Source organism: Typopeltis vanoorti, chromosome 24, assembly GCF_054136105.1.
Source record: "Typopeltis vanoorti isolate ZY-2024b chromosome 24, IOZ_Tvanoo_1.0, whole genome shotgun sequence".
Taxonomy (NCBI): domain Eukaryota; kingdom Metazoa; phylum Arthropoda; class Arachnida; order Uropygi; family Thelyphonidae; genus Typopeltis; species Typopeltis vanoorti.
In genome coordinates, this window is record NC_143572.1 from 65,395,206 (window position 1) to 65,414,723 (window position 19,518).

General features: G+C 34.5%; 1 protein-coding gene across 1 annotated transcript in view; it reads right to left on the reverse strand.

Annotated features, from left to right (window-relative positions):
• LOC150093346 (acetylcholinesterase-like) overlaps window positions 1–17,782 on the reverse strand; it is a 29,330-nt gene extending 11,548 nt beyond the window's left edge. Inside the window, exons 1-2 of the mRNA XM_090413602.1 lie at window positions 17,762–17,782; window positions 2,429–2,454 (exon numbers count right to left, since the gene is read on the reverse strand). Of these exons, the coding sequence (XP_090269728.1) occupies window positions 2,429–2,454; window positions 17,762–17,782 (47 nt within the window). The remainder of the gene's footprint in view (window positions 1–2,428; window positions 2,455–17,761) is intronic.
• Between the last annotated feature and the right edge of the window lie 1,736 nt (window positions 17,783–19,518).

Genomic DNA, 19,518 nt, shown 5'->3' on the forward strand with positions numbered 1-19,518 from the left:
TCAAGATCTCACTTCACTTTTCCTTAATTTTGATCATACGCTGATCGCTAATGAAGATCAGAATTCTCTTCTTGGCTTGGCGTTTACAATTAACTTATCCTGACACAAACACATCGCATCCATAGTTTCTTCAGTCACCGAAAACAATGTATTCGTTTTCGTTCTACATATTATTTCTCTTCTACAAAACTACGAACACTTGACAAATCTTAAATCTCACCGACTTTAAACTATTATTTCCACATTTATCGGTGCACCAAAATTTTCTCTCAATGCTTGAATTTTTGAGGGATAAAAAAACCCGAAAAACCCTTTTCTGCTCTCTACGAGAGAAGCTAACAGGCCTTTGATTGAAAATTCATTCTAAAGGTTCTTTGCGTCATAGACGGGATGCAAACCAAAGTCTGTCTAGCCAATGACCTCCGTCGAAACCAACTCAGTTATGGAAGGTGTCCATAACTGAGTATGGAGTACACCTGGCAAAGACGAACTACGTGGATTTTGGTAAAAAACATCTAACCAGTCTACATGATCGAATGGCAGAACAATTTCATTATTTGTTGCAGTCAGGCTCAGTGGAAGACTGGATGATATCTGGGCGCACTTTTCTCTTCATGAAAGATAAGGATAAGAATGCAGACCCCAAGTAACTATCGTCCAATAACATGCCTACCAACTATACTTAAGCTGTTCACTGCAATCACAGCAAATTCCATATACCACTACTTATCAGATAATCAGATTTATCCGATTGAACAAAAAGGCAATTTTCAAACATTTAGAAGAACAAATGACCAGATCCTTATTAATAAAATGATTCTAAGAAATTCAAAAAGATGAAAACCTAACTTAAACATGGCATGGATAGACTACAAGAAAGCATTCGATTCCCTCCCACACTCCTGGATCCTAAAATCACTAAAACTATTTGGAATTAGCAAAAACATATGCTCGTTTCTGGCTGCTGCTATGAAATCACGGAAAACAACTTTAATAGTGAATAATGAACGATTCGGAGATATTAGCATTAAACGTGGAATTTTTCAAGGTGATTCTTTGTCACTATTGCTCTTCAACATTTCCTTGATACCTTTGTCTATGATTCTGAAGAAAACAAATCTTGGATATGAAATTCCTAAATATAATATTAAAATTTGCCATCTATTGTATATGGATGACTTCAAGTTATATGGAAAATCAGCCCATCAAATAGATTCGTTATTGAACACGGTTCGTATTTTCAGTCAGGACATCAAAATGAAATTTGCTTTAGATAAATGCGCAATTTTATCTATTAAACGAGGAACAATTAATGATACTAGCAGTTTTAATTTTTATCACGTTTTGTATATATAAAATTTGATCAATATATAAAAGCAATTTCAGCTGATGAACACTGTAAATACCTAGGAATATTAAAAGCCAATGATATTCTCCAATCGAAAGTTAAACAACAGGCAGCATCAGCATACACGAATATAGTTAGAAATATTCTGAAATCAAAACTAAATGGATTAAACGCAATTCGAGCAATGAATTCTTGAGCTATACCAGTGATCCGATACACAGATGGCATAATAGATTGGACAAAAGAAGACCTGGACAAACTGGACCGCAAAATTAGAAAAGTAATGAATATGGATCATGCATTACATCCACGAAGTGATGTTATACCTTCCGAGGAGAATAGGTGGATGGTCTCTGCTGCAAGTGAGACAGACTGTGGAAGAAGAAGAAATAAGTTTAAGAAGTTAGATCGAGAACAGCTCTGAGCTAATGCTTCAAGCAATTATATTTTAGAAAGACGGCCTTCTAAAAGCAACAGGAAACCAATCCGATTACAAAAAGGAACAACAAAATAACCGATATGTGCGCTAAAAAAAATAAACCCTTGCATGGCCAATTTCTTCGAGATACTGAGGACACAATTGACGTGAACAAGGCTTCGTAATGGCTACAATACGGATACATTAAAAAAGAAACAGAAGGATTAATTCTAGCAGCTCAGGAACAGGCATTAAAAATTAATGCGATGAAAGCCAAACTTTTGAACATCAATAGGAACAGCAAATGCAGATTATGTGATCAGAAAGATGAGACTGTAGAACATCTAATCAGCACAAACGGACTATAATTTTTTTTTTTTTTTTTTTTTTTTTTTTTTTTTTTTTTTTGTTCGTTGTAAACATACCAATGCTGATGAAATCAAATCAAATCAAACATACAAATATATAATCAAATAGAAATGCTGTTGATTGAATACTTATAGACATAAACGAACGCCTCTTAGCTTAATTCTCGGTTCATTGTATATAACTGTACATTGTAAACCAACTGTAATTATAGTGTAATAAATAGTAATTTCATCGTAAAGCTATCATTTAATACTAAATATTAAAGCAAAAATATTAGAGAAATTATTACTTACCTCTTAGAGGTGTAAAGTTTCAGTGCCTTTCAAGTTGGCTGCCCAACAGTTCATGAGTTAATATTTCTAGCGTGTTGACAACCTGTTTATTTAATAACAAGAAGTCCTTCAGTCTACTAATTGTTTTTTAATCATCCAGTTTTTTCGTGTTGTCCGTGTTTCTGTAATTCATTGAGTTGTAACAACGTGCATATCATATGAAATGTATTTGATCTATAGCTTCATTGTAATTTACTCACGTGCGTATTTTCCGTGAAAATCACGTGCTTATCTCGCGCAGAATGTGCCTTGATGCTTTTAATTTTCAATGATATTTGAATGATTCAGGAAATTTAGGTATTTTACATTATATCAAAAATTTGCGTTTCGTTTATTATTAACTGAAATGTCCTTGAAATGGGGTGGCTTTGGATTGACGATTAAATAAGGTTATTCATAATTTTAAAGTGAATTCCACTGATCATGTACAGCAGCTCTTAATTTAAAGTGGAGAGTTTAAATTGAATAAGTAAAATTATTAAAAATGAAAAATTATTAAAATAAATATTCACAAAATTAAATTAATAAAAATAATAAAAATTAATTTATGCAATTAATTCAAAATATATGACTGCGGATATATTTTTACGACTTCCATAAATTTCCGAAATAAAGAGTGGTTTAAATGTTTTATTTGTTGTGCTATCCAACCGGGACTTTGTAGCCGCCATATTGTTTTAAAAAACGTCTATCCCGGAACGTAATGAAAAGTACATTAGCATAATGGGTGGAGTAAGCATTTATTATTATTATTATTATTATTATTATTATTATTATTATTATTATTATTAGAGAGAAGGCGCTGTGCAGGCATACGAACGGTTGCATGGTCGTATCGCTCGTCCTGTTTTTATAGTTTTAATGTGGTTCTAACTCCTGTTTTTAATTTAAAAGTGTCATAAAGAAACTCTACTTGTAACGCTGAAGACAGTGACATATAATTCATCGAAATCGGCCAAGTGGAATCCAAAATCTGAGTGTGTTAAAAAAAATTGAAGCGTACACCGCGGTTGCTAACGAGTACAGAACAAAGGACGTCGCCATCTTTGCAGCTGTCCAGAGGAAGAAAGGAGAGTCATGAAGTGCAACAAGTGTCAGAAGGAATTGCCGTCCGACGGATGTTACATAACCTGCAGGAAATGCCATAGGAATCTTCACTTTACGTGTTCCGGACTTTCTGAAACAACCTGGCAACGCAAATCCAATGCCAAACGAGAAGAATGGAAGTGCCTAAACTGTAGAGAGAACAAAGAAACGCCACCACCCACGAAGCAACTGATTACGCCGGAGGTAGAATCGGACGATGAACTGAACAGACAACAAAACACCGGTGAGTCTTATAATTTGAGTTCCGTTAATTTATTACTAGAAAAAGGTTAGAAAATATAAAAGCCAGCTTGGTATATCTTGTCCAAGAACTATTTGATAAACAGAATAAAGAAATAACAAAAAAAATTAGCGAATATGAAGTGTTTGTTAAATTTAATCATTCAAAAGTTGAAGAAGTCTTACAAACGGTAAAAGACATTAAAACCAGCATTAACACATTAACTGAGAGGTAGCACAAATTGATAAAAGACACATCGGAACTCTGTCAAGAATTTAATTCCCTGAAACAACAATACGAAGTTTTAAACCAACAACAACATAAAGAAGACCTTGTCATAAACGGTCTTCAGAAACCGAATCCACAGAAAATCTCACAGACGTAGTTCTAAAGTTAGGCCATGCAATTGACATCCCCTTACAGCATAATGATATTCAGACCATAAATCGGTTTCCCAGGAAGAACAGAAAACAAGGTTCGCCACGACCGGCACCAATCATAGTTCGTCTGACAAGCAAGGCTACAAGAGACAATCTCATAAAAGCCAGCAGACTGAAAAAACCAGTAGTCAAGGATTTAAATGCATCGCAAGACAATACGCCAATCTTTCCATCTGAGTATTTAACACCTTTCAATCAGAATCTTTTGTACCAAGCAAGAATGGAAAAAACAGAAAAAAATTATCCATTTTCATGGATCAAAGACGGCAAAATATTCTTGAGAAAGTCACAGTCTTCAAAGTCTATACAAATAAAAAGCTCGGAAGATATAGACAGGTTGCAAGAGTGAAACAAAAGACTCTAATTTAGTTCAATAAGAAGATCTCAACACAACAAAAATGAATGTGAACCATCAGATAGATGTAATTACACCAGAATACATCAATAATTGTACTTTCGAATCTCTTGATGCATGAAAACAAAACACAGTACAAGCGAGAGGTCTCTCAATATTGCATATTAACATCAGAAGCATCCGAAGACATTGGTTATTATTACAGGCTTATCTGAGGAATTACACTAATATTATTGATATATTGATTCTTACAGAAGTATCCATAACTAATGACGAAGCGACTGCTTTCCAAATTCCAGGCTTCCAGCAACATAGATCATGCCGCCAAACAAGAAGAGGGGGTAGAATACTAATATTTATGAAACAAAACTTAATAGCAAAAGAAATGACCTATCAGTTTGAGCATGCTGAAACCTTCTGCCTCGAAATCATTAATACCACGAATACACAGCATCCCATAATACTAAAATGCTATTTACAGGCCACCAAACCTAAACATGATAAAATTCTTACACGAACTCAATTGCTGGCTTTCAACCCAAGAAATATGCTCAACCGAACACCTAATGATAATTGGCGACAAAAACATAAATGAAAACCAGAACAACACTGTACAATACCTAGACACACTATCCATGTACAATCTAATACCAACAATAACATCATGTACTAGAGAAGAAATATTCGGAAATACTATCACTGCCTCCTGTCTAGACCATATGAACATCCGAGCATCACCAAATAGTTACATTGCATCAGTCATGAAGTGCAAAGTAGCAGACCATTACTTCACCGCTCTAAACCTGCACACCAAGACAATACCCATGCGATGTCCTACAGAAGAAAAACGACAGAAAACAATAATAGACGAAGAAATAGTCAACCACGAAATAAGAAAAACAGACTGGGAACACCGGGCATCAGATTCAGCAGATATCTTATACAACAACATTAAACTCACACTGGAGGAAATATATAAGAAAGCTACAAAGAAAATCCGAATTCGTTCAAAACAACACAAAATCCTTGGTTAACACAAAACTTAATCGTAGAAATACAAATCCTCCGAAACAATAAAACACAGTTTCTTGAAAGATGCAAAACTTAGGCCACAACTAACAAATGACTTTAACCAATACATTGCAGACTCCATCCAAGAACTGCACAGAAATATTCCCCAAATTACAAAACGAGACCCTCTACTTGGACCACAATCAAAACAGACATTATCGTTCCCAATCATAAAAGAAGCAGAACTTCTCTCAGCAATACATCAAATCAAACGAAACAAAGGCCCAGGAATTGATGGTATCACACCTAAAGATATAAAGCAACATGCAACTAGTTTAAGTCCTATCCTACTAAAACTAATAAATAAAATATTTAAAACAGGACAGATACCAAGTATGCTAAAGACCGCCATAATTAAACCCATATACAAACAAGGAAAAAGAAATTTAATCAGCAATTACAGACCCGTAGCAACACTACCAATTATCAATCAAATTATGGAGCGGATCATACTGAAGAAACTCACAGCATACACTGAGATCTTTCATATTATCCCCAAAACACAATATGGTTTTCAGAAAAATAAGGGAACAACATCGCTCTTGGAAGACTTTACAGACGTAATTAATAGCGCCTTAGACGAAAACAAAATAGCCATGGTAGTCTTTAGAGATCTAACCAAAGCATTCGATACACCTTGTTAGAAAAGCTGAAGCATGTTGGAATAGACGGGCCTCTGCACAGGTGGTTTACAAACTACCTCCAAAATAGAAAGCATATCACACGTATCGGATTAAACCGAAGCAGAGAGCTATCACTAACCTGTGGAGTGCCACAAGGAGCTGTACTCTCCCCAACTCTATTCAACATTTACACGCACAATATTAATCAGTTACCACTCAAAGGTAGGATATTCCAGTAAGCAGACGATACAGCAATAATATCCATCCATAATAACGCAAGCATAGCCCAAACAAATATGCAACATGATATAAATCTGATCATAGACTGGCTCACGAAAAACTCCATACACCTAAACTCAGAAAAGACAAAATTAATGATATTCAGAAATCCACTGACTCGACCAGTTGATAACAAATATATAACCATCCAACATCCACTTTCCAACATAAAAAAACACACAGAACAGCAAAACCACTACAATCACTCAGGTTGAAACAATACGATACCTTGGAATTTACGTCGATGCAGATATGAACTGGAATAGCCATATAAAACATCTACACAACAAACTCCGAACAATAAGTGGCAAACTCTACAGATTAAAAGACATAGTTCCCATACGCCTAAAAACACTAATATACAAAGCGCTATGCCAAAATATACTAAGATACGCTATAACAACGTATCTTTCTGTGCACCCTACAAATTAAATAGATTAATGTCGTTACAATACAAAATGACAAAACTGATCTTTTGGGAACAAAGAGAAAATCACGACCTTACATACATTGCAATGGCAGAACACTAAATATTGACAGCAAAACATTTATGTCACTATGCAGCCTTGCTAAAACATTATTTCGATGCCAACTACAAGACAGTTAGAAAATACATATAACATATATAACAAGACCTCAGACTACTAATTATATCACATATAAATACAATAATCAGTACTCAAAGGCCACGCGAAACTTCTACATCCCAGGCATGATAAACAAATTACCTTTTGAATACAGAAATATTACAAACTGCAATATCCTGAAAAGAGCTCTAAGGACATACTACGAACAAGAAACACGCACCCAAACAACCATACAAACTTAATGAAACACAATATATTCGCTTAGGCTTCCAGTTCAGCGACGCATGTGTGTGTGGGGGGTGCGCGTGCGTGTGGATGTGAGTGCGCGCACGCGAATTTCTCAATCATAGGTTGCGTAGCATCCTAACACAGCAAAAAAAAGAAAAAAACAATACATAATTATCAACTGGTGTCATCGTCAGATAAGCTTACATTTAAGCTTTGAGGATGAAAGGAAAAAAAAAATTAGTTCTCATCCAAGATGTATCAAATGTAACCAAATGCATGTAATGTACGTATCACAAGAAAACCAATGTATGTATTATATGTAAACCAATGTAGATAATGTAAATATCACGTGTAAACAAATGTAAGTAATGTATCATATGTAAACAAATGAATGTAATGTATATAATAATTGTAACAAATGTATGTAATGTAAAAAAAAGAAAAAAAATATTTTAAAAGTAAATCATGAGTTTACACCGTATGTTTGTGAAAATAAGGACACATAATATTCAGATTGCATATCTGTAAATACTCTTGTCTAATCACACCTTTTCAAACTTGAAAAAATAAAAAAATAGTAAACCACAACATGTAATATTATACAACTTATGTAACTGTGAACAATATAATTGTAAATTATTATTATGATTGTTATTTAAAAAAAAACTGTTATCATCATTACTATTTAAATTTCATTATATGTAGCACAAAGTGCTGAACCTTGTAAAATAATATACTGAATAGATCATTGTACATATGTAAATATTTGAAAGAACAATATAAAAAAAATATTAAAAAAAATATATATATATTATTCGCCTAAAAAGAGCTCTAAGGACATACTACGAACAAGAAACACGCACCCAAAATACCATACAAACTTATTGAAACACAATATATTTGTCACTGAACTGGAAGCTCAGGCTTCCAGTGACGCATCAATACATTCCAAGTTATTGTTGTGTGTGTGTGTGTGTGTGTGTGTGTGTGTGTGTGTGTGTGTGTGTGTGTGCGTGTGTGTGTGCGTGTGTGTGTGTGTGTGTGTGTGTGTGTGTGTGTGTGTGTGTGTGTGTGTGTGTGTGTGTGTGTGTGTGTGTGTGTGTGTGTGTGTGTGTGTGTGTGTGTGTGTGTGTGTGTGTGTGTGTGTGTGTGTGTGTGTGTGTGTGTGTGTGTGTGTGTGTGTGTGTGTGTGTGTGTGTGTGTGTGTGTGTGTGTGTGTGTGTGTGTGTGTGTGTGTGTGTGTGTGTGTGTGTGTGTGTGCGTGCGTCCGTGCGTGCGTGCGTGCGTGCGCGTGTGCGTGTGAATGTGTGAGTGCGCGCGCGCGAATTTCTCAATCATAGATTTCGTAGCATCCTAACACAGCAAAAAAAAAAATTCATAATAACCAACTGTTGTCATCCTCAGATAAGCTTACATTTAAGCTTCGAGGATGAAAGGAAAAAAAAAATTAGTTCTCATCCAACATGTATCATATGTAACTAAACGCATGCAATGTGCATATCACATGAAAACCAAAGTATGTAATGTATGTATTATATGTAAACCAATGTATGTAATGTATATATCACATGTAAACAAATGTAAGTAATGTATCATATGTAAACAAATGAATGTAATGTATATAATAACTGTAACAAAAGTATGCAATGTAAAAAAAAATATTTTAAAAGTAAATCATGTGTTACACCGTATGTTTGTGAAAATAAGGAAACATAATATTTAGAATGCATATGTGTAAATAGTGTTGTATAATCACACCTTTTCAAACTTGAAAAAAAAAATAGTAAACCACAACATGTAATATTATACAACTTATGTAACTCTGAACAATATAATTGTAAATTATTATTATGATTGATATATATATATAAAAACTGTAATCATCATTACTATTTAAATCTCATTATATCTAGCACAAAGTGCTGAACCTTGTAAAATAATATACTGAATAGATGATCATTGTACATATGTAAATATTTGAAAGAACAATAAAAAAAATATTATTATTTACACAGTTATTATTATTATACTACACAGAGGGCACCGTGTAGGCAGATGCACTTACGCTGTATCGCTGCTCCTGGTTTTATAAGTTTAAAGTGTTAATTAACTCATGCTTCTAACTTGAAAGTTCTGCTATTTAATTCTACTAGCCACGCTGAAGACAGGGACGTTCAAATTACCAAAATAGCACTTTCAAGTTAGATTAAAATTTTTATTTTAATCTAACTTGATTTTAATCTTGTCTAATTTTAGTCAAGATTAAAATTTTTTCAGTGTTGGAAGTTCATAGAGTGTACTGCAGTCACCAGCCAACGAAGAACAAAGGACGTCGCCATTTTAAGAGTTGCACTATAGTCGCTAACCGGAAGAAAGGCTAAAGGTCACCGAGACAGCGAAGTTCAAGCAAAATGAGCTGTAACAAATGCAATAAGCCATTAAGTGATGAAGGGGACGGGTCACATTGTTCCGGATGTAACAAAAAACAACACTTCCACTGTTCAGGGATCTCAGAAAGCACGTGGAAAGCAAAAGGAGCCATGAAAAGGACCGAATGGCGATGTCAACAGTACCGCGAGAAAACGAAGAACAAAGACCAGACACCAAAGAAAAGTAACGACGCCCATCAAGGTAAGTCGCTTCCGGATCATAAAATTACAAATAACTTTGATTCATTTAAACTCATGGTGAAAGACTTATTAAATGCACACATTGAACAAATTAACAAACAATTCGAGGAGTATGAACATTACATACAGTTCAATAACGAGACCTCTGAAGAAATGTTAGGAACCGTGCGAGAAATAAAGACGAAATTAACGGTAGCGAAAATCAAGAATTGCGAAAGAAGTAAACACACTCAAGTGTCAAATGGAACACATGCTACAAAAAGAAAGAAAAAAAGAACTTCAAATTGAGAGAATAACGAAAGAAAACACAGAAGAATTAAGCAACATAATGCAACTGATCGGCAGCAAAATTGGAATTCAAATCGCAACCACAGATATCACCTATATCAACCGAGGCCCACAAAATAATAAAGAGAGACCGCCAACAATCATCGCTCGTTTAACCAACAGAAATCTGAGAGACTCCATTCTTACAGCAAGCAAGAAAACAAGGCCGACAACAACAATCCTAACTGATAAGAAACTCGCAACACCAATCTATATAACGGAACACTGGACTCCATACTTCAAAAATCTTCTATTTCAAGCAAGGAAGACAAAAAACAGAGAAAAACTACAAGTTCGTGTCGACAGAGAATTCCCAGATATTTTTGAGAAAGAATGAAAACACTCGAGTATACATAATTACAAGTGAATCCGACTTACACAGCCTACCAATATAAAACACTAACTTTTCACATCCTTAAGAATAAGATTAGAACTCATTTAAAAACTATATAATGGAGATCTCAAACATAGGCGAACATATCCAGTTAGACAACATAAACTTCAAGGTCTTTGACTCTTTGAAGAAATGGTCAGACAACATTTCCACCAACACCAACTTCACAATCATACACACAAATATAAGAAGTATAAAAAAACACTGGCTTACATTGATAACACAGCTCAAAAATAACATGATAAACACAGATGCGCTAATACTGACCGAAGTTGCAATAAACGACACAGAAATTTACGCATACAACATAAATAATTATCAAATCTACAATTTATGTAGACCAAACAAAAGAGGAGGTAGCATTGTGGCATTTACCAAAGAAAAATACAATGTGACAGAAAAACAAACTCACTTCGAACATGCGGAAACACTATTTTGGAAATCACAAATAGCCACAATAGTATCGAATACACAATAAACACAATATACAGACCCCCAGATAATAATCCACTCAGTTTTCTTCACGAGTTAGACGCATGGCTAAGCGGCATCGATCCCCGTATACAACACACAGGCTCATCCTAATAGGAGACATTAACATAAATACTCTTGACCACGCTTCTTCAACCACTAACACATATCTTGATATACTAAGTCAGTACAACATAAACCCTACCATTAACTCCCCAACAAGAGAAGAAATACTCAATAACTCACTAACACAATCATGCGTTGATCATATCAACATACGGGCTCCCATCCATACATATACATCATCAGTAATTAACGTAAAAATTGCGATCATTACTTTGTCTCAACTTCGTTTTATTACGTTTCCTACCCCCCCCTCCCGCCACCACAAAAGTCGACAAAACTCGATCATACTAAAGAGCATTGTCGATAACCAAGAAAAAAATACAGACTGGAATTCCCTGCTTAAAATAAACGATCCTGTAACATTATACGAGAATTTTCAACTAAAGTTCACAGAAGTATACAAAAAAGCAACAAAACCTACACAAACGAGGCGACAAACAGACAACAATCCATGAATAAATGACGACATACTAAATACTATTACTGTAAAAGAAAATCTATGGAAAAAACTTAAAAAGTCACCCAGTGACACACATTTACAAACCTTATACAAAAACACAAGAAACAAACTAACATCAAAAATTCGTAGGGCGAAGAGACGCTACTACTTCCGAAATTCATGGAATATAACGACAACATTAAGCAAACATGGGCTACACTCAACGAATTAGTAACCCGAAAAAAGAAAACTTCAGCACGAGATTTTATTGCAAAAAGCTTCGGTCAGGACACAAACCAAGAGGAACTAGAAGACTCATTCAACCATGCTTTCACAAACAACATCACACAACTCAAAAAAAAAAAAAAAAAAAAAAATGTATTTTCCACCCATAAAAAAACAGTTCCCGTTTTGTTATGGGTGAAAAACAACTACTAAAACCAAAGACCACTCCAGGAATAAACAAAATAAGATTCACAGACCTTATAACACACTTTGAACAAATAAATCCAATACTTTTGAAACTCGTGAACATAATATTCGACACAGTCCTTATTCCACAACAACTAAAAACTGTAGTAATTACGCCAATATACAAACACGGCAAAAGAACCGATATTCAGAACTACAGACCCATAGCTACACTACCAGTCATCTCAAAAATTCTAGAAAAAATAACACACACCAGACTACAGAATTATTTACTGAAGTACAACATCATCTCACAAAACCAATATGACTTTCAGAAAACAAAAAGCACCATTACTTTATTAGAAGACATCGCCGACACAATAAACAAAGCTCTCGACAAAAACAAGTACGCCGTCCTTATACTGCTGGACCTAACCAAAGCATTTGACACACTTGAACATGACATACTACTCACCAATGTTCGGAAATCAAATCTGTAACACACGCGAAATACCTCGTTCTCTATATAGATTCCCACCTTAAATGGACAAAACATATAGAATACCTACATACCAAACTCCATATCATCGCAGCAAAACTTTTCCAAGTTAAAGACATTATTCCACCCAACATAAAAAAAAAACTCCTATATCACGGTATCTGCGAATCCCTACTTAGATACGGAATAATGGTCTATGCAAATAAATCAAACACCCACCTAACAGAATTAGAAACACTACACAGGAAAATCGTGTCAACAGTGATCTGGACACCTTACACGCAACAACCAATATCCGACAAGCACATGGCGATACACAGAATTCTGAGCATTAAAAACCTGAAACATTACATGACATTAACAAGGAATTACTTCAACATCGCCTATCGAAACAACAGAGACACATATCGTATAACACGACCTACAACAACCCTCTACATCCCCACACCCTTCAACAACTCATACGGATCTTTTGTGAGATCACATCAGATACCCACTCAACTCAATAACCTACCAAGAAAATTAAAACACGTAGATAACTACAGAACATTAAAAAACGAACTCTGGAAAATATACCAACAAAGTTAAGAAACCATTAACACTAATATACACATCACAAATCACTAGCATCCAATGCCTACATCCCATACATAAACAGTAGCAACAACACAAATAGTGAAGCCTAAATCCCACTCTCTTCACAAATGCTAACCCAAGATTCGAAGTAGGTGGGATTAACTTGCCTCACTCCTCTGCAAGTAATCCTTATAAATAAATGCAGAAATTTGTATGTTTTATCACTCTTTTTCAAACTTAAAAAAAAAATAAAAATAAAATAAATAAATAAAAATTATACAAAAAATTCTGTATAATCTTCATTGTTAATATTAGAAGAACATGTGTTGTAAATACATAATATAAAGGCAAAAAGTATTAGTAAAAAAATTAATTGAAATCCAATGTAGGAATTGCAGCACTTAGTGCTAAACTCTGTAAAATTATAAGGTGCAATGTCACACGAGATGTTTATTGAATGTATAAATATTTTAGCGATCAATAATATATATACCGTATATTCTAGTGTATAAGACGTACCCAAGAAATTTAATACAATTTTCTGCGAAAAACCTAAACTTTAAAGTATGATTTAAACTGACTCTTCTCTATCATCATTAATTTCTTATAATATAGAAATAATTTTGTCTTCATATTCTTTTGGCATTTTTTGACTGATTTTTGTTTTTGCACGCATACAAAGTCCACTGCATTTCACGAAACGGTAACACCATGATGCACCACCTTTAAAATCTTCAATGTTACGCTCACAGGCTACTTTGACTACATGCGTGCTCATCATTTTTGTTGATACGCACACATTTTGCCGATTTTCTTGCATCCATTTCAAAACTTCGGTCTCTAGTCTGGCCACTTCACAATTTTTCCACGTTCGCGCGCTTTTCTTTTCGCAAATACAAAATCTCCCTCTGACCACGCCAAGTTCTAATCATTTTTTCTGTAGGCAGAGGTCCAAAATGTCTTGCAGCTTCCCTATTCCCGTGTTCTTCCGCATATTTTACAACCTGCAATTTGTAACTTGAAGAATATGAATGTCGCCTGTTTTTTTTCCATCACTAAAATCTACGGGGAAATTTCAAACTGAACACAAAATATCTCAACGCGTCAACTCAATACTGATAAACATCAGTAACTGGTTACTCGTATAAGATATTATGAACCTTGAATAGGGCTCCCCGTTCTTAGCCAATGACGCGCTAGAAGTCACGCGAAGGTCACGCATCAATTTGATTGCACCATTAACTGCCTACAAAGATCTTGGAACATAAAAGGGAGTGCGTATGACTTTGAAAAGAGGAAACAATCTTTACCTTCATTATATATGAGACGCACTCCATTTTTACGATGAATTTTTAAGGTAAAAAAGTGCGTCTTATACACCGGAAAATACAGTACTTTTTTTATTAAAAACAAAAAATTCTGTATAATCTTCAGTGTTAACATTAGAAGATCGTGTTGTAAATACATAATATAGAGGCAAAAAAGTATTATTAAAATTTTTAATTGCAATCAATATAGAAAATGCTGCACTTAGTGCTGAATTCTGTAAAATTATAAGTTGCAATGTTACTCAAGATGTCTATTGTATGTGTAAATATTTTAGCAATCATAAATTATTATCATTAAAATAGTATTATTAAAAAAATATTATTATTATTATTTATGTTATTTCTTTTTCTGTATTTTTTATATAATCCGGATAACCTGTTCTAAAAACCACACGTGGAACGTTTCAAGCTATTTCAGGAATGCGATACACTACTGTTATTAAGATTTCTTCACCACCAACACGTCCGACCATCTTATGTTCCGATATTTTTTTTTTTAGATCTAATTCTTTGCTTTTCTTCCTTTGCGTTTCCTTATAGTTCACACCAACCATCTGCTGTTAATTATCTCCATCAATGAAATTTCTTTTGTTCAAACAAGAAAGACAGCAGAGTAAAATGCCCTCTTTTTCATGCTTTTTTTTTTAAAAAAAAACACCTTGTATTCTGGTAAAGCATCCTTGTTATAAAATCATCTTCCCACCAGCAGAATTTCAGCATCAGTTTCTTCCATTATCATGTATTTTGCATTTTCCCCTTTTATTTATTTTCCCATTTTATATTTCCAGTCTGATGCATCATTAACTTATCACTGATCAGTTCTCTGATTTTTCATTATAGAAAAATGAAACATTTTTCTGATTTTTCATTATAGAAAAATCAGAGAACTGATCAGTGTTTTTCTCCATTGATGAAGAAAGAGCTATAGGAACGGCGTTTATTTATTATCCTCATTCATCTGCCCACAACTTTTGTTATCCTCATTTATCTGCCCGAAATCATTAAGCTCGGCCCACAACAACGTTTATCTTTTATCCATATGAATGTGCCCACATCAAGTGCGACTACACTCTGGTTCAACATGCGACATCAAGCTGATTTTAAGTTAGTCTATAATGATTTCTGATTTCACTGAGTGCAAAAGAAGTAGTTCTTTACTTTTTTCATTATAAACTAACCTAACCTAAACTAACCTAACCAATTAAGGTTAGGTTAGTTAGGGTTAGGTTAGTTTATGATTTCCAACTGATTAAGGTTAGGTTATAATGATTATAATGATTAAAATTTGTTCAAGAAAGATAAAATTTCTAAAATATATTCAAGAAAGATCTGACTGAACACCTCCACTACAGGAGTGGATCAGTGATACTTAGGTATGAAGGGAACAGCGTTAGTCTTTAAAAAAACATCAAAGTCACTCAAGTATGGAATTAATCTTTTATTTATTTACTTAAAGAATTTAAGAATAAAATTAATTGATGTAAGAAAATATTCTAAATTATTTCACTAAATATTCTCAATTGTTTCTCAAAAATTTCATTTGAAATTTCATATTGTCTTGAATATTTCATACTTAATTTTGTAATTTTTAATTACAATTTTCTTTTGTTCAGAGCTCAGTGGATGCCATACGTACTCCTGAGAAGCATCGTGCAAAGGTGATATTGGTTGAGTAGGTAAGAAGCCCAGTTTTTGTTGTGTGAAGGGGTCCTCACACAACAGAAATTGCTCATGCCAATAGGGATAAGGGACAATATCGCTAAGTTATTATGTGCTATTAAACACAATAAAATTAACATTTCATATCATCATGCATATCAAGGATTTAGGCCTAGCGTGGCCAATTCCAGGTTTATAAGTCATCGTTGAATCTTTTAAGAGGACGTTCTGGTTTTCATATAAATATATAAAAAAGAACACAAGTTAATTTTATAATTTTATAGTATTTAATATTAAAATGCAGATTATTATAAACGATTTGTACAAGGTAACATAATACGTCAATCTCGGTTTCTGAGGAATCAAGATTGACCCCTCCACCAGCCCCATGCACCTCCAGCCGCAAAGTGAATTAGACCTTCTCTTCCGGGGAGTTTGACCTCCCCTTCCGGGAAACCCACTCACTCCCTGAAGTGACAAAATACACATATCTTGTCACTTCATGGCCATTCCCGACCGTCCAACCCACGACTCGCCTCCAACCTTGAAGTGATGTCCCAGGATTGGAAGCCGAAACTCCCAATCCTGCCTCTCCGTCCATCACATCAACGTTTGTTACACCCCTCCACCAGCCCACGTTTCATAACCGCCGAGAGTTTAAGTGTTCCCACCACTCCTTTTATATTTTTTAACAATACTCTAGCAACAATAAAGCTGCTTGATGTTTGTCATTTATTTCTGTGAATGTAACGACACCAAAGTTAATATTGTTGCACTTGCTTAGTTATTTGTTACAAGTACATATTTAACAATACAGTAGTAAGAATGGAAATGTTGGACGTTTCCCATTGTTAGCGAACTTAACAACAGAATTAACATTGTTGTGTTTACGTGATTCTTTGAGACAGCCGCCGGGATTGGTGTTAGAAAGTCTCAGGAGAAGGTGGCACTCTGGTTTATTGTCACTTCGTGCCACTTTCTCTTGAGACTTTCTAGCACCAATTCCGGCGGCTGTCTCAAAGAATCGCGTAAAACTTCCATGGATGCCCCCACGTTCTGTCCCCACCTTCCATATAACAAAAAATTTCATCAGACGATATCATATAACACCCGTTCAAAGGTTTATAGACCTGTATCATATCACTCCTCTTTCTCCTGTTAACGAGGGTCTGCCATCCATATACTCGCAATCTGTCCTCATAATCAAAATCCCATAATCCAGATATAATCTTCTTAACTCTTCTTTGCACTCTTTCCACAGCTTCTTTATCCCCTTGGCACCCGGGAGACCAAATCTGTCACAATAATCCAAAGCCTTTTAAAGAGGCAAAATGACTTCCTTATCCTTGCATGTTAAGGTTCGCCACAACATCGCAATTATCCTCTGAGTTGTATTTGCAACTTTTGCTATGTAACTTTTGAACTTTAGATTCTTATCAACGAATATATCAAGATCCTTTGCCTCTCCAGTTTCTTGTAGCATAACCCCGCTAATATAATATGCCGCTGGAACTCAACACTTACCAAGATTAAACTGACAGCCATAGTAGTAGGGAAGCCACTAGTGACAAGATCAAGATCAAGATAAGATAAGGAATCGTGACGTGATTGGTTGATGACGTCATTGTGTGCATGGCTTCATGGGTGTGGAATGTTTGGAATTTCCGTGTGGGGAACTGTGTCACTGGCTTCTGTTTTTGTGTTTTGGTTTTTGGTTCGCGTATGGGATTATGGGTGATGGTAGAGATAAGGATTCGTGTTGTGATTGGTGGTGCAGTTCTGACAAGATGAAGATCAAGATAAGATAAGCAATGGTGAGGTGGGTGTGTGTTGTTTTCAGATGTAGAAAAGCGACGTCATTTGTTATTTGTAAATAAATGTCGTCATTTGTTATTTGTAAATAAATGTCGTCATTTGTTATTTGTAAATAAGTGACGTTGTTGTTTTGAATGGAAAGGATGATATTAGTGGATAAGAAATAGTGTCGTGATTGGTGGGACACTTTGAACCAGATCAAGATCAAGATAAGATAAGGAATCGTGACGCGAATGTTTGTTGTTATTGAGTTTGGAATTTCGCTGGGCCCCCCTTCTGTCAGAAATATCACGTGGTGTAATGATAAGATATCTTTGAATTTTCCCAGGGTGGCACACATCCGTCATTGTCGTCTATGGGAATTCTTAGAGTATGTCGTGATGGCGGGTGTGATTAGATTTTTCTGAATAATTAATTATATACTAGTGTCACTCAAACATACGGTTTTTTTTTATTTTTTATTTATTTTTTATTTTTTTTTATTATTATTTTATTTTATATAGATGTTTGTACTAATTTTCCAATACATTTGGGGTATTTGTTTCCTGTTAAAGGGTGGGAATTCTTAGAGTAAGTCGTGATGGAGGCAGCCTTTCGAGCTTTTCTGAATAATTAATTATATACTGATGTCACTCAACACACATACTTTTTTTTTTTTTTTTTTCCATACCTCATCTGTATTTTCTTCTATATACATATTCTAATCAAGTTCATATTTTATTCATAATTCATCCGGATATTTTGATTTGTCTAAAAGTAAGATAAGGAATCGTGACGCGAATGTTTGTTATGAGATGTAGATAAGTGACGTCATTTGTTAGTTGTAAATAAGTGACGTTATTGTTTTGAATGGAAAGGGAAATATATTAGTGTATAAGAAATCGTGACAAACATACAGTTTTTTTTTTCTTCTCTAGATGGTTGTACTAATTTTCCAATACATTTTGGGTATTTCTTTCCTATTAAAGTGTGGGAATTCTTAGAGAAAGTCGTGATGGCTCTCGTGTTTCGATCTTTTCTGAATAATTAATTATATACTTAAAGTACCTGTCCTTAAACACACACACACACATACACATTAGACATAAAAAATCGCTAATGTGTCCATGTTGATACTCTAATATATAACCTATGATTATTCTTATGGAAAAAAAAAAAACTATTCAGTATTAGAATTACGCTTACCAAACAACATGCGATCAGTTATGTTTAAGTTAAAAAAGTACTTACAGCTTTCCAGATGACTCTTCGAATTTCGATTATTCCAAAATAGTTCAATTTTATATCCACAACACAACACAAACACAAAAACCACAAAGAATGAAATTTCTGTAAATACTGTAACCTGAACTAGTTACTTCGTCCTTTAGATTACGGAGCGTAGATGGTGAGGTTTCGTCATTGCAATATCCCCCAGCGAGCGCTTTTCTTCAAAGGGGATGACATGAGTCACAACCATAAATTGT